The sequence below is a fragment of the Chroicocephalus ridibundus genome, chromosome Z (assembly GCF_963924245.1).
Source record: "Chroicocephalus ridibundus chromosome Z, bChrRid1.1, whole genome shotgun sequence".
NCBI classification, from domain to species: Eukaryota; Metazoa; Chordata; class Aves; order Charadriiformes; family Laridae; genus Chroicocephalus; species Chroicocephalus ridibundus.
In genome coordinates, this window is record NC_086316.1 from 16,260,948 (window position 1) to 16,274,314 (window position 13,367).

The 13,367-nt window shown below is 53.2% G+C and overlaps 1 protein-coding gene across 1 annotated transcript; it reads right to left on the bottom strand.

Annotated features, from left to right (window-relative positions):
- Positions 1–625: 625 nt before the first annotated feature.
- FOXE1 (forkhead box E1) lies at positions 626–4,095 on the bottom strand. The gene has a single exon (XM_063321035.1). The coding sequence runs from the start codon at positions 4,093–4,095 to the stop codon at positions 3,208–3,210; it is 888 nt and encodes a 295-aa protein (XP_063177105.1). The 3' UTR covers positions 626–3,207.
- Between the last annotated feature and the right edge of the window lie 9,272 nt (positions 4,096–13,367).

The window sequence follows — 13,367 nt, forward strand, 5'->3', positions numbered from 1 at the left end:
CCTTGGAGGGTCTGTGTACCTCTTCACTGAGCGCAAGGCTCAGGCACAGGGTCTCCAGCTGCTTGTGGCTGAGGCTTAAGCAAGTTGCAGCCATGTGTGTCAGGTCCTTGACACAATAGGCTCATCACTGCACCTGCTGCACAAAGTATACCATCTAGGTATGTGTGGTTTCCCTAGCTTGTAGGTATAAAAGATCTGGAGAGAAATAAGAACAAGCATCTAGACCTTATCTGCAAACAATACAAAAACTGAACCTCCACAATTTGTGCCTTCTGAGTCATCAAGATCTATCATGCATGTCCTCCAGACATTGAATTTTGCTCCCTGAACTTGCTACGGATGCTATCTGAGGTCAGGACCAGCTTACACAAGACCTGTATCATCACTGGTGACCTATTTTTTTAGATTGAACCTTAGACTAGCAGCAGGGCTGGAGCAGAGAATAAAACCAATTTGAAATAATGATGAACAAGGGCCAAAAGGCCTCTAGGTACAGGAAAATGATCCAGTCCACATTCATAACTGCTCCTACAGGAAGGAAGGAAGGAAGGAAGGAAGGAAGGAAGGAAGGAAGGAAGGAAGGAAGGAAGGAAGGAAGGAAGGAAGGAAGGAAGGAAGGAAGGAAGGAAGGAAGGAAGGAAGGAAGAAGTAGGCATTAAGAGGACAATTACTCCCCAGGGTATCCACAAACCAGAAAGAGGTCAGCTCGACTTGCTAGCAAAGGGACAACAGGACACAGTCTGGTCCTTTGCAAGCGCAAAGCAGAGAGCCAGCAGGCACCTCTCAAAAAACTGAGCTGGCACAGCCCAGTCTGCTGGCTTCTCTTCCAGCTGGTGAAGGGTGAAGTTGGGAGAGGAGCTAGTACAGCTGCCAAGGAGACCTGCCCGGGGCTGAGGCAGCCAAGTTGCAGAGGCAGGACTCTGCTCTCTCCAGGACGGAAGCAGCTTCTGGACATGCCAGGACCAGGGAGGACATTGAAAGAGACAATGCAGCTCTTCATAAGGCAAAGTAAGGAAGGGAAAAATCTGACTCACCTCATCACCCTAAAGATTTGAATAAGGTCTACTCTTGCCGCCTGTGCTCCCCACTGATGGCAACGCAACCTCCCCAGCTATGCGTACAGGTAGCAGTTTCCTGAAGTACCACAAAAAGGTCCAGATAGACACAGCAGTACCAGGCCAGCCCCAGCCTGACCGCTCTGAGAGAGGGATGGGTGCCTTGAAACCAACACTCATCTCCCACCTCAGAGCCCCACGGTAGGCACATATACAACTTCTCCTATCAACCTATTGCAGAGAGCTTGAGCCTCCTCCACCACAAACTGTGCCGTGGGGACACCTAACCACCTTCCTGCTCTACTCCATTTTCTCCCTCTAACGTCCCACTTGGATACCTGGACCTTAGCACCCAGAGGAGGCAAGGAACCTGCCCCTATACAAATTTCATCCTGCTGAGGACCTCATCTGAAAAATCCTCCATGGAGCAGAAAGTACAGGTGTCTTCATGGGATCAGAGCTCTTTGCAGCAGTGCACAGCAGCAGGGCAAGGGACAGTAGACATGAAATGAGACTAGAGAGGTGCTGAATGTATACAAGGAGAAACTTCTCCCCCATTATGACAGTCAAGTTGCCCAAAGTGACTGTGCCATCTCCATCCTTGGAGAGCGTCAAGACTCAACTAGATAGCCCTGAGCAACCTGGACTGACTCATAGCTGACCCCGCTTTGAGCACAAGGTCGTAAGTGAAACTTCCCAAGGTCTCTTCCAACACGAGTTATACCATGATCTGTATACCCTTTTTGTGGTGAGAGGCCCTGCTGTATGTGCACCCTCTCTACTCTTTCAAAGCTTCTGCTGAGGCGCTGGCTGCACCTTCCACCTTCCTCTCCCCAGTCAAGGCCCCACCACGCTGCACTACCCCTCACCAACCTCCTCCTGGCCCTGGTCACACAAGCTCCCAGGAAAACAGAGGTGAATAAGGAGATCTGGCAGGGCTACATCTGCTTCCTCTCTGCTCACAGCTGCAGGCAGAGCCCTGGGCATCCACCACCTCTCCAGGCCCCTTTCAGGGGTGGTGGGATCTGGTGGGAGGGATTTGCTTGAGTTTCCCCATGGATCCATTTTCAAGCCTTTGCCTCTCACAGCCCTCTCTGTGTTTTCCTCTAGCCATTTTTCCATCCTAGAAAAGCTTGAAAGCAGAGCAATTGAAGATGAAAAGGCACCATGTCCTGCCACTCTCAACTGTTTGAGGAAGGAAAGCTTTTCCCCATAGATACCAATTTCTCTAGGCTACAGACAGAGCTGGGCTGACCTTAGGATCAAAGTAATTTAGGATGTAAGGACCTCCATAGACTTCTGGACCGGGTCTCCATTCAAAGCAGGTCAAAATTCAGTGTTGGATCCAATGCCAAAGCCATATCAGGTCACTCAGGTTCTGTTCAATCAAGACGGGAAGATCTTCAAGGGCAGAGATACCACAGTGTCGCTGGGTCCCTCTGCCAGGGGCTGAGCATGCTCATGATAAAAATTTTATACTTCAAATCCCACCATTCTCCCACCCCCGCAGCACACAGCACAACCCCTGAAAGGGATCTGACTTGCCATGGCTGGCTGCAACCCCAGTATCCAGACCTTCCCTGTCCCTGACCATGTTTTTGGTGCAGAGCCTGGCACTAACACGATAGCCCTGCGCAACATCAGGCACACGCCACCACTTTAGTGCCACGCATCCCACTTTTACGGCTTTGGCTGCATGAAGCTGGGGAATGCTTCCTCCTGTCTCCCTCCTCCCTCGCCCTAGCAGACGTTTTGTTCTGTAAATAAAATCATCGACAGCGGAGAGATTTTTAAAATTGAGATCTTCCCGGACAGACCGGGGGGCCCAGTTGGGTTCGCTGGAATGAGGGGAGCCTGTCAGGAAGCTTTGAGCACCTGTCCCAGGAAAGGAAGTGGAAGAGGAAAGGGCTTTTTGCCCCATCCAGGCACTTGGGAGCCCCTAGGGCTTCTCTGGCGAGAGCGGACGGGGCTCAGCAGGGTCCCCCCGGCTGGCGGTGTTGGTCCTCGCCGGAAGACCCGGGCAGGCGGCGGGACGCGGAGGCGCAGCCCAAGGTCCTGCAGCTTCTTCCTGAGCGGCCCCGTGTCCAGCGGCGCCGGGGAAGCCCCGCAGCCCGCCCCTCTCCCGGGCTCCGGTCCGCGCTGTCGGGCTGGGTCAGAGCGCCGGGACGAACCTGTCGTGGACGCCGGGGTAAGCGCCGTGCCGCGGACCGGGCTCGCCCGGCCCCAGCTGCCCTCCGCCGCCGTAGGCGTGGGGCAGCGGCGGGTAAGGCGCGGGGGAGCGGCGGCCGTAGAGCCCGGCGGGGGCGGGCGGCGAGGCGGGCAGTACGATGCGCCCCGACGGCGCGTACAGCTGCCCGGGGCCGGCCGGCGGGTAGGGGCCGGGGGCGGTGGGCAGCGGAGGGTAGGCGTGGGGCAGGGCGGCGGCGGGACAGCCCTGCCCGGGGTAAGCGGCGGCGGCGGCGAAGGCGCAGGAGGCGGCGGCGGGGGCCGGGGACAGGTCGGCGGCCGGCGGCGGGGCGGGCAGCGGGAAGAGGCGGCAGGGCGCGGCGGGGCGCTCGGCGAGGAAAGCCGGGTAGGTGGAGAGGTCGCTTCGCTTGAAGCGCTTCCTGCGGCGGAGAAAGGAGCCGCTCTCGAACATGTCGCGGGCGTGGGGGTCCAGCGTCCAGTAATTGCCCTTGCCGGGGCGGCCGGGCTCCCGCGGCACCTTGACGAAGCAGTCGTTGAGGGTGAGGTTGTGGCGGATGCTGTTCTGCCACTTGCGGGGGCTGTCGCGGTAGAAGGGGAAGCGCTCGGTGATGAAGCGGTAGATGCCGCCCAGCGTCAGCCGCCGCTCGGGCGCCTGCCCGATGGCCATGGCGATGAGGGCGATGTAGCTGTAAGGCGGCTTGCCCCGCTCCGCCGGACGCTTGCGCCGCCGCCGCCCGCCCCGAGCCCCCGCCGCCGCCGCCACCGCCGCCTCCTCCCCCGGCGGCGCCGCGTCCGCCTTCAGCGGCGGGGGCGGCGGCGGGGGTCCCGGCGGCAGCCGGCTTTCGGCGGTCATGCGGCCGTCGGGGCGGCCCCCCCCGAGCCGGGACGAGCCGAGGAGGCGGCAGCGCCGAGACGCCCCGGCTTTTATGCGGCGGTGACCGGCGGCTCCGCGCCCGGGCGGCCGGCACTCCCCTTGCAACGCCCCGCAGCCCGGGAGGCGCGGGCAGGGCCGGGCGTGCCGCCGCCGCCGCGGGCAGGGGCAGCGCCCTGCCCCGGCACCCCACCTCCTCCTGCCGTGGTCCCCATACACAGCGTCCTGCCCTGGGACCCCCCCCTCCGCCCGCCCGCCCCCCGCCCGTGGTCCCCGTCCCCAGCGCCGTCGGGGCGCCGGCATCCCACAACAGCTCCAGGGGACCGGCGGTCCCAATGCGAGTGTCTGCACTGTCGCAGGGGATGCTGCCGGTCCGCCCCACAGGGCATCCGGCTCTGGGCAGTGTCGCCTGTGGAGCCCCAACGCTCCTTCGTGGTGGTGAAGGGGCAGAAACGAATTAAACCTGCAGAAAACCCGGTGACAGATCTACGTGGGGAGAAATAGTAAGCGTCGGCTTAGGCAGCACAATTTCTGTGCAGAGCTGTCACTTAAAATTTAGTCAGACTGGGGCCCTTGCCTCTGGTCCCCAACAGCGATTCAGCACAGAGCTCCTGTGTCCCTGCTTTACCCTGATCTGACCTGCTTTTCCCTGATGTTTGTGTCACAGGACCCCAGGTACATGATCCTCGCAACCAGAAAGGACACCAGGCTCTCCATGGGCTGCTGCTGGGACATACTTACCTGCCAACTCCCTTCTGCTTGCTCAGGACTCGTACCCCTGTGGCACCCAACCCCAGGGGTAGGGGCAGCACAGCCTCCTTGCCTGCTGGCATGGTGATCCTCCGGAGCCAAAGGATAAAAGGGAATTGCAGGAGTTGTAGAGGTGGGATGGAAAGGGTGAGCGTGTGCAGGTGCGCACAGGGATGTGTGTGCTTGGAGGGTGAGCGCACACAGGTACATGGGTGTCCAAGGGCACTGGTGTGGGGTTGAGAATGTGTGCAAGAGTTCTTGGGTGTGCATTGACATGCGAGTGTGCGTACAAACATGTGCCAGTGTGCACAGGTGTGCAGCTGGAACCAAGGCATGAGCGTCCGCAGGTATGCGGGAATGGATGTGGGCAGATGTGCCTGCAGGGGAATGGGTTTGCAGAGAGGTGTATGTCCATAGGTGTGCAGGTGCTATGCGTGGCTGTAGAGCTTATTCTACCCATGTGTTGGTGCGTCCTGGAAGTTCTTCCAAAAGTCATGTCGCCAGTGTGCTGCTGAGCCTACCTCTGTGGGAAAAGCTGTCCCATAAGTCTTTGCATGAATGGTGTTTAAGGGTGCAAGGGGAGGTGGGAGATGTTCATCCTCATGAAACGGCTCCCTTGGAGGTTTTCAGCAAAGTTGTTTCTCTGCTTGGAGAAAAATTGCACACAGCAAACAAACCGCAGCCCTGGTTTCTAGCTAAATAAGGGGACTCCATAGTCTTTGGCCACCTGCTTATTTGTGCAGCTTCCCCGTGATCTGGGAGGTATCAGAATAAACTATGAAGCTATCAGAATAAACCATGAAGTGGCACTCTCTGAGGATCCGTGTGTGCGGTCCCAGTAGCTGGGCACAGGCATGTGGCAGTATTTCAAATCGCACACTGCAGAGTTTGTGCCGGAAGAAAAATCAGCCTCCCGTACTGACACTCATGCTCTCGAAGTACACAGAACACTAAGGTAGTGGCGTGCTGGAGGAAGCAAGAAACCGACTCCTTCAGCACGCAAGGAGAGTGGCGAAGCTGCCTCGCCTGCAGTGCTCTGCCCTCCGGCTCATGGGAAGCTGTAGCTGGGGATGAATTTTCCTATCAGCTTTTCCAAAAAGCAGTTGCGTCGTTCGGCCACCTCTGGGGCTGCGTGCCTCGCTGCGCCATGCCAATTCTGTGCCTCCAGAGGGCAAAGTCAGATCATGCTTCGCTTTGCGCTTGTGGAGGACGGGGAGTGGAAGAGGTGTGTGCCGAGGCAGGATGGTGTGCTGTGCCACTGCTTTCGCCCTCCCTGCTGGTGACGAAAATCCTTTTCCAAGAAAGCACTTTCCTTGGCAGAGCCCAGCACTAAGCAGCGTGAAATGGATACCCTAACAGCATGTGCTGGCTCTTGTCCCTTCTCATTTCCTCATCACGCAGGTTAACCTGTAATGCCAGTATTTGTGAGTGAAGTGGGAGTTGTATAACGAGGTGGCCTGGAGACTATCCTCGATCTGACATTATCATCAGCCTATCTAAAAGCATTTTCATGTCTACACTTAGAGAGCAGGAGTAGGTCCTGTTTTAAGCATTGGTGTCTCTTTGCGTACCATTTCCCCTGGGGAGGGAACTGCGGGGAGCATGAAACTCAGGCTCACCCAGGTGGATCTTAGACTGCGGATCTCCTCCATCTATAAATCAAAGTGGTGCCTGTTGCTGGAGCAGAAGAGTTGGTGCTTTTCATGTTTGTGAACATTTTGTTTTCTCTTTTGATTCAGCTACACTGGAGGAGGGGCAAAGGTAAGTAAAATGGACAATGCCATCATTGATTAAACATTTGGAGTTCATAATGTACTAGAAAATGTATGATACCTACAGGAGTCTTAACCATACAAAAACTATAGCTTAGACTTTCTTTCGGTCTCTGGGACAAAGTTTAGAATCAGCATTTTTTCTGTCTGAATTTCCCAGCTCAGATTCTGCCTGTGCTGGGATCTGCAGCTTTCAAGTGAGCCAGCCCATCACTGATTTTGAGACCAGACACTGCAGAGCGTACCCAGCACAAGTGCATTGTGCCTTGGCCTCTCAAGACTGCACTTTGTTAGTACCAGTAGGTGCCAGGGAATCACCCCAGCCAAAATCCCATCTGCTTGGATCTCCAAGAGCAATTTCCGTCCCTGGGAAAAATACAGTCCTTTAGGCTTCATTGCCCGCTCAGTTGCTCCAGTGTTACAAACTGCACCATTGAGATCCCTCAAGAGAAAGCTTCTGGGAAGCCCTGCTCTGCATTAGCCCTGTGACCTGAGTGGCTTCTCCCACCTCAACCAAACCAGAGGGAAGTGGACGTTAAATGTGTGGACAGGCCCTTCAGGTGCAGCACAGTCATAGTGTTGGTTCCACCATCAGAATTCCTCTCCTCTTTGAAGGGAGGAAACGTTTTGTTTTGCCTCTGTGTTTCAGGAACAGCAGGGTTGTATTTAACGTGCCCCAAGTCATGGGTTCAGTAGAGCCTAAATCCCAGATGAGATTGGCTGAACGCAGATGAAGTGAAATCACATACCCCATGGCACAGCCTGCGCCCCAGGCCCAGCTGCCTCTGTGATGGGACAGCAAGTTTCAGTTTTTTATTGTCTCTGTGTTTGGTGCACGGACTTTGCTGCTGGAGGTGTGGAAAGCATCACAGCCGGACACTTCATGACGCTTTGTGACAAAGGAGCCCTACCTGCAGCTCATGATTAAGATCTGAGAGGGGACCACAAGCCTGAGTCTCTTGGAACAAAACAGGTGATGGGGACATCCTTCATTCCCTTTCAGAGCATGTGTCTGCAAAGAAGCGTCCAAAGTCACTGAGCTTAAGACATCTTGCCCCTGACTGGAGTTAGCGGCAGACAAAAGCAGAGATTTTGGAAACACTTTGTATCCAGAGCGTGGCATGGGGACCAAGGTAAAATCTCTGAGGGAGAACTGATGTGCAGCTGCCACATGGAGTCCCGTCACATGCCAGAAGAGGCGCTGGAAAGTGACAGACTAGTGGGATGCGTCCATTGCATGTTTGCATCAGGTGTTCACTGCCTTGTCTTGTGGGAGTGAGGTTTCACTCTACATCAGTGGCCTCGTCCTGTTTTTCCAAATTAATGCTGCTTCTCATCCACCGGCTGAGTCTTCTACGGGATCTCAGGGCTGCAGGGGAGAAAGAATTGCTTGCAGAGAGCATCACGTGGATGTAGCCAAGTTCATGAGGGAGGCTTGAGTTACCTGTTGTGGTCATTGTTCTGTAGGAAAAAAACCCGAACCCATGGTGTTTTTAAAGCAGGCCATGTCTCAGGACTGTGGGAGAGGAAATTTGACTGGGGCGAGAGGCATGGGGAGCTTCAGTCTCCATCCAGCATGGTTCCTCCTGGGCTGGGCTGGAGGGCAGCAAGGGGGGCCACCCAGCCCAGGAGCTCCCCTAACACCTGGAGGGTGAGCAGGATCTGCAGAGGGTGTGCTGTGAGAGGAGAAGGTGCGGGTGGGCAGGACGTCACCTCTGCCTGCAGCCTGGGCAGAACTGGGTGTCAGAGCAGGAACTGGGGGAACGTAGGGAGGCAGCGGGGGAACTGGTAGCTGGGGAATGGAGCGCAGGAGGCTGAACGTGGGCCAGGATTGAATCTTGCTGCACATACAGCACACTCCATACTGGGTTTCGTGAGGAGGAGCAGCCACAGCTTGTCGTGCAAACCTAGGTCTGCCAAAACGGCAAGTTACGCACGCAGCCTTGCTGTGCAAACTGGCAACGAGAGACTCATTTAGCTGAGATATGGAGCCACGAGCCGAAGAGTAGAAAACACTACCTGTGACCGAGGCAGCAAGGGGCAGACACCTTCCTGGTGCAAGTGGAGTGCATCCAGCCTAAGCTGGATGGACCATGATACATATTCATTTGTCCTCCTGCTGAAGCAGTTTTTAGAGCTGCTTTGCAAGAGAACAAGCTACAGGTTCTTGCCTTTGCACCGCCAAGAAATCACTGGTGGCTGAGCAGATCTGTCAGATACTGTGAAGAGGAGGAGCTGACTGTTTCTGGGAACATGCAAAGCAGAGTTAGGCTTTCTTCTGTAAGCCAAAAATCACTTGCTATGCTTTGTTTCTTTTGCAGGTGGTGCGAGGTTTGCATGGCTCTTGCTCCCCTGAAGCCTGTGCATTTCAGCACCTCATGAAAATCTTCCGGATGGGTATCTTTGAATAGCCATCAGGCTCTGTTGGCATGGAAATAAGTCCTTTCTGTTTTGCCTATCAAATGCCCTATTTGGCCAGTCATTCAATAGTTTGGAGAGGTTTAATCCCCTCTAAGGCTGGCCTAGGTCTTTGGCATTCACAGTCCCTGTTGCAAGGTTCACCTTTCCGAGTCTTCCCTGCCACCTGTGGTCGCTGCAAGTCACTGTGTGCACAGCACGCTGTCAGCTTTGGGTATAGTTTCCTCTATTTGTGTCCTGGTGTGACAGCAGCAGTAAAGCTGCTGCAGAAGGCAGAGGGTAGGGAAAACACCCAGCCGGAAGAATTTCTTCTGCACGTGGGGCCACCAGCGTTAGTGTTGCTCATGCCACTAACCGGTAGGGCAGGTGAAGGTCAAGCATATCGGACACAGCAGTGGCTTCAGATCTTGCAGGATGAACATCTCCTGCTCCATGTTTCCCAGGTGCCCTGCTGGGACCTGTCTGTGCTCTGCTGGCTCACAACAGGCATCACTGCCCTCTGACGGGAGCTCCTGCGAGGGGACCGTGGGGCCAGAAAGACCCTGAGGCTTGTGGAAGGGAAGGGTGGCTTGTCATCTGAAGCCAAATTTTGCTTGCTGGAGCACTAGTTCATCCCTCTCTGCAGCTAGTGGTGAAACCTGACAGAAAATGATAGGATGCAGCAGTTTAGAGAGAACTGTTTATTGCTTGCTTTGGAAACTGGGAATTTTATTTAAGAATAATTATTTAAGTTAATTAATTGCCTTACTGTTAGTAAAATATATTTGCAAATGTCCCGCTGTACTTCAATAAGTTATTTGGAAAGAAATGTAGTTTGTTTTCTTTCTCCTTTGTTGCAGACAGAATCACATTGCCCTGGACATTGGCTTTTTCTAACCATCACTTCAGCGTGGGATGGAGAGGGCCAAACTGTAGTGTTAGGAGATTAATTTCCCAGCGCAGGCCAGGGAAATTTCTTGGTGGTATTCTTTGTTGGTAATGTTCTTCATGTTGCTCCACCCAAATATGGATATTTAAAAGTCTTTAACAAATTGCAGTGGAGTTGTCCTATAATTTATTAACCAGTTTCCTGTCCCGTGACGAGTTCTGCACAGTAGTCCTAGCAGAGGACTTTCCCCGTGCTCACAGAGAGTAGGTCAGCTAAGGAACGAAGCAGAGGAAAGAAAAGGTGTTGGGAGGCAGTAGATGGGAGCAGTGGAGGAACACTGGCAGCACCTGAAGCAGGGGAAAGAGAAGGAGGAGGAGAAGAAGCACCATGGAAAAGGAAGGGTTGGGACTGGAGCTGGAAGATGAAGAGCCTTTGCTGGAAGACTGGTTGGGAGGTTTGTTTTGTGGAGAAGGTCTTGAAGGGATGGGCAAAAAAAGCTGTGCCCACCGAAGTGTCTTCTTCTCCATGTCTTGGCATGGAATCAAAGAATTTCACTCTCAGCATCACTTTGGTACAAGCAAATAAATAAGAAAATTAATGTCACAGATTTCTAGGACTGGTGTACACAGAGCGCAAAAAACTTCTATTGCTGTGAGCTGCTCTGTTGGGTTCTTTTAATTATTTTTTTTTCTTTAAACTAAGGAAAATCACTGATTAAACTGTATTACTGAGCATTATTAAATGAACCAGATGTTGCCCTTCCTTCCCTGGATACTGCAGCTGTCGGCACGGTTTGCACAACTCTACTCGATTGACAAAAGCGAGATGCTTCAGTAGGTGGATTCAGGCACCCACCACTTTTGTGTGTCAGGTTTCTGATGCTTCGAGGTTTTCTGGGGAAGACCTCAGCGACAAGGCAGGTTGGAGGCAGAGCTGGGGAAGCCAAGACAGCGGGTCAAGGTCCTCATCGGGGGTTGCAAGGAGGGGCACAGGCACAGCCGCGGCGTGGCCGCGGGGATGGGGAGAAAGTCCCAGCTTGAAAGTAGGTCCCAATTAAAGCTGAGTGGAGCCCAGTTAAAACTGGGCTCTTTCCTGGCCTTTGGCACAGCCCGCTGGATGCCCAGGATGGGGAGTGTGTGTCGAGCCCTTGCCGAGGCAAGGAGAATTGTGCTTAAAATGGCATCTGTGCGCCTGTGCAATGCATAAAGCATGCTGAATGGGTAAATCGTCCCTGGCTGTGGCGGAATTGTGAGTACCACTGCCATGGGTGAGTTCAGATGTCGGGTAGACCCTGATGAGGGATTGGTAAAACCCAGCGCTACCAATTGCTGTTAATTCCGTGAGTGAGGGATGTAAGTAGCCTTTATTTAAAAAACAAAAGGTAAGATGGGGATAGTTTGAGCTTATTGGCACTGGCAGACAAAATCTGAATACTTTTACAAAGAGCTCCTGTTTTTTTCCCTCGGCCCTTTTGTTCTCATTGCCACTCTCTGACCCGTTAGCAATCACCATGGTAATTACCAAGTAATGCCCTATTTACAAGTACCTACAGAAATTTGCTGGAGTTTTGCTTAAGCCCGTAGCAAAATGTCTAGCCCCAGACAAGGAGACAGGCTATTTCTCAAACTCAAAACTTTTCTTTAACAAGGCTGCAAAGGCTGTGAATAGCTGGAGTCCTGCTGAAGTTAACAGACCTGTGGGGATTTACACGAGATAAGCATCTGCCCAGCGTTTACCCGAGGCCATACATGTTTCCAAAAGCGCGTAGGTCATGGTAATCTGCATAGGAGAAGTGTTTTTAAGTTTCATGCTGCTATTAAAAATATACACTGTACTGTGTGTATTTCCAGGGACAGCAAAAAAGTTTCAGAAATATCTCTTCGCCTCGGATAGCCTGCTCTTCATTGTTCTGTGACCAGTAACTATTTCACGTGTGAAATCTATGCAGCGGGACAGGTTTCCCAAAGGGATGGTGAGATCTGTTTCCTTTGGGCTTTTTAAAACTTGGCTGGTCACGGCCCTGAGCAAACTGATCTAACTTGGGGCATAACCCTGTGTTGAGCTTTTGCTGGACCAGAAAGCTTTTCATTTCTGCAGTTCTCTCTGTTGCTGTGGGAGAAACATGATTTCCAGGAGTTTCTGTCAAGTCATCTCAAATTCTGTCAACGGTGTAGGAAAATGACCCGTGGACACAAGGAAAATGACTTCTCAAAATGCCAGGTGCTCAGATCTTATTTCTCCCAGCTGGCTCTGATAGTTTTGCTTATGCAGTTTGGGTCCTTATATGCAAATCACAGATTTGCCACCATGCTGGACCATTATCAGAAAACAGATCTTCCAGAAAGTTATTTAAACAATCACTTCCAGGATCGTGTTTTGGATGGGGAAAGGGAAGGAGAGTGGCATCTTTTTGAAGACCTTCAATTTTCCCTCCTCTTTCTTCCACCACGAGACAATGCGATTTTGCTATGTGAGAGTGTCTTTATTACTTTAAAAAAAAAAAAAAAGAACAAGGAAAAGGTGGAAAATGAAATGTGACAATACAAAAAAAATATTTTTTTTTCCTGTAGCAAGTGTTTATTTAGATATGAACATAAGAAAAGTTCTGTAGGGCAGGGACAGGCTAAGATCTGCTTCCAGCAAGTAGGTCCCAGAGCAGAAGACTCTCTGGCCTGAGCCACGTGCTGAACGCAAGAGGCACAGAACTGACCTTGGCCATCAGCAGGACGAGGGGCCCTCCAGAAGGTCCTTCCACCCCAGGAGGACCAGAGATGGGCTCAACCCAGCCCCCCCAGGCTCAGACAGCGAAAGCTGGGGCAGTGCACCCCACGGGCAGCACATGGTGCCCCTGATCCCTCCTGTGGGTCCTCAACAGTGATTCTCGGGGTCCGAGGTGAGGAGAAAGCCAACATCCCTGCACAGACCACAGCGTGGAGGGGGGAGGGACCCACGGGATGGGGAGCACTGGTGCATCCCCGTGGCTGGGGCTGCCAGCCCGCTGCTGTCAGCCACGCTGTGGGGTGCGGAGGGCTCGGCTACCTCTGTGAGACGGGGTGGTCCTTGCTGGTCCGGTGCAAGTAGCTGAGCACTCGAGGTAATTTCTTTCAGTCACTTGTTACACAGCTTTATTGAATAGGGAGTGTCGATTTTTTCTCTTCAGAACTAGTCTGGGCAACACTGAGAGAGGAGTTGAAAAATAAGAGCTAATCCTGCAGGAATGACTCATTCTGGCATAGGATTTGCAGAGCGGGATGAGAAGTTCAGGTAAAACAAAGGGAAATGGAGGCCGTAGTAAAACTCTGTGGTTTGGAGCATGACAGTTTAACTGCTACAGAGTCGAAGTTGGAAACCCCCTCCCAACAAATTGCTGCACTCAAAACCTTGGCAATGTCTAGAACAAGTCAATATTCGAGCACACTTGTTCCAGGAACAGAGGCTCTTTCCCA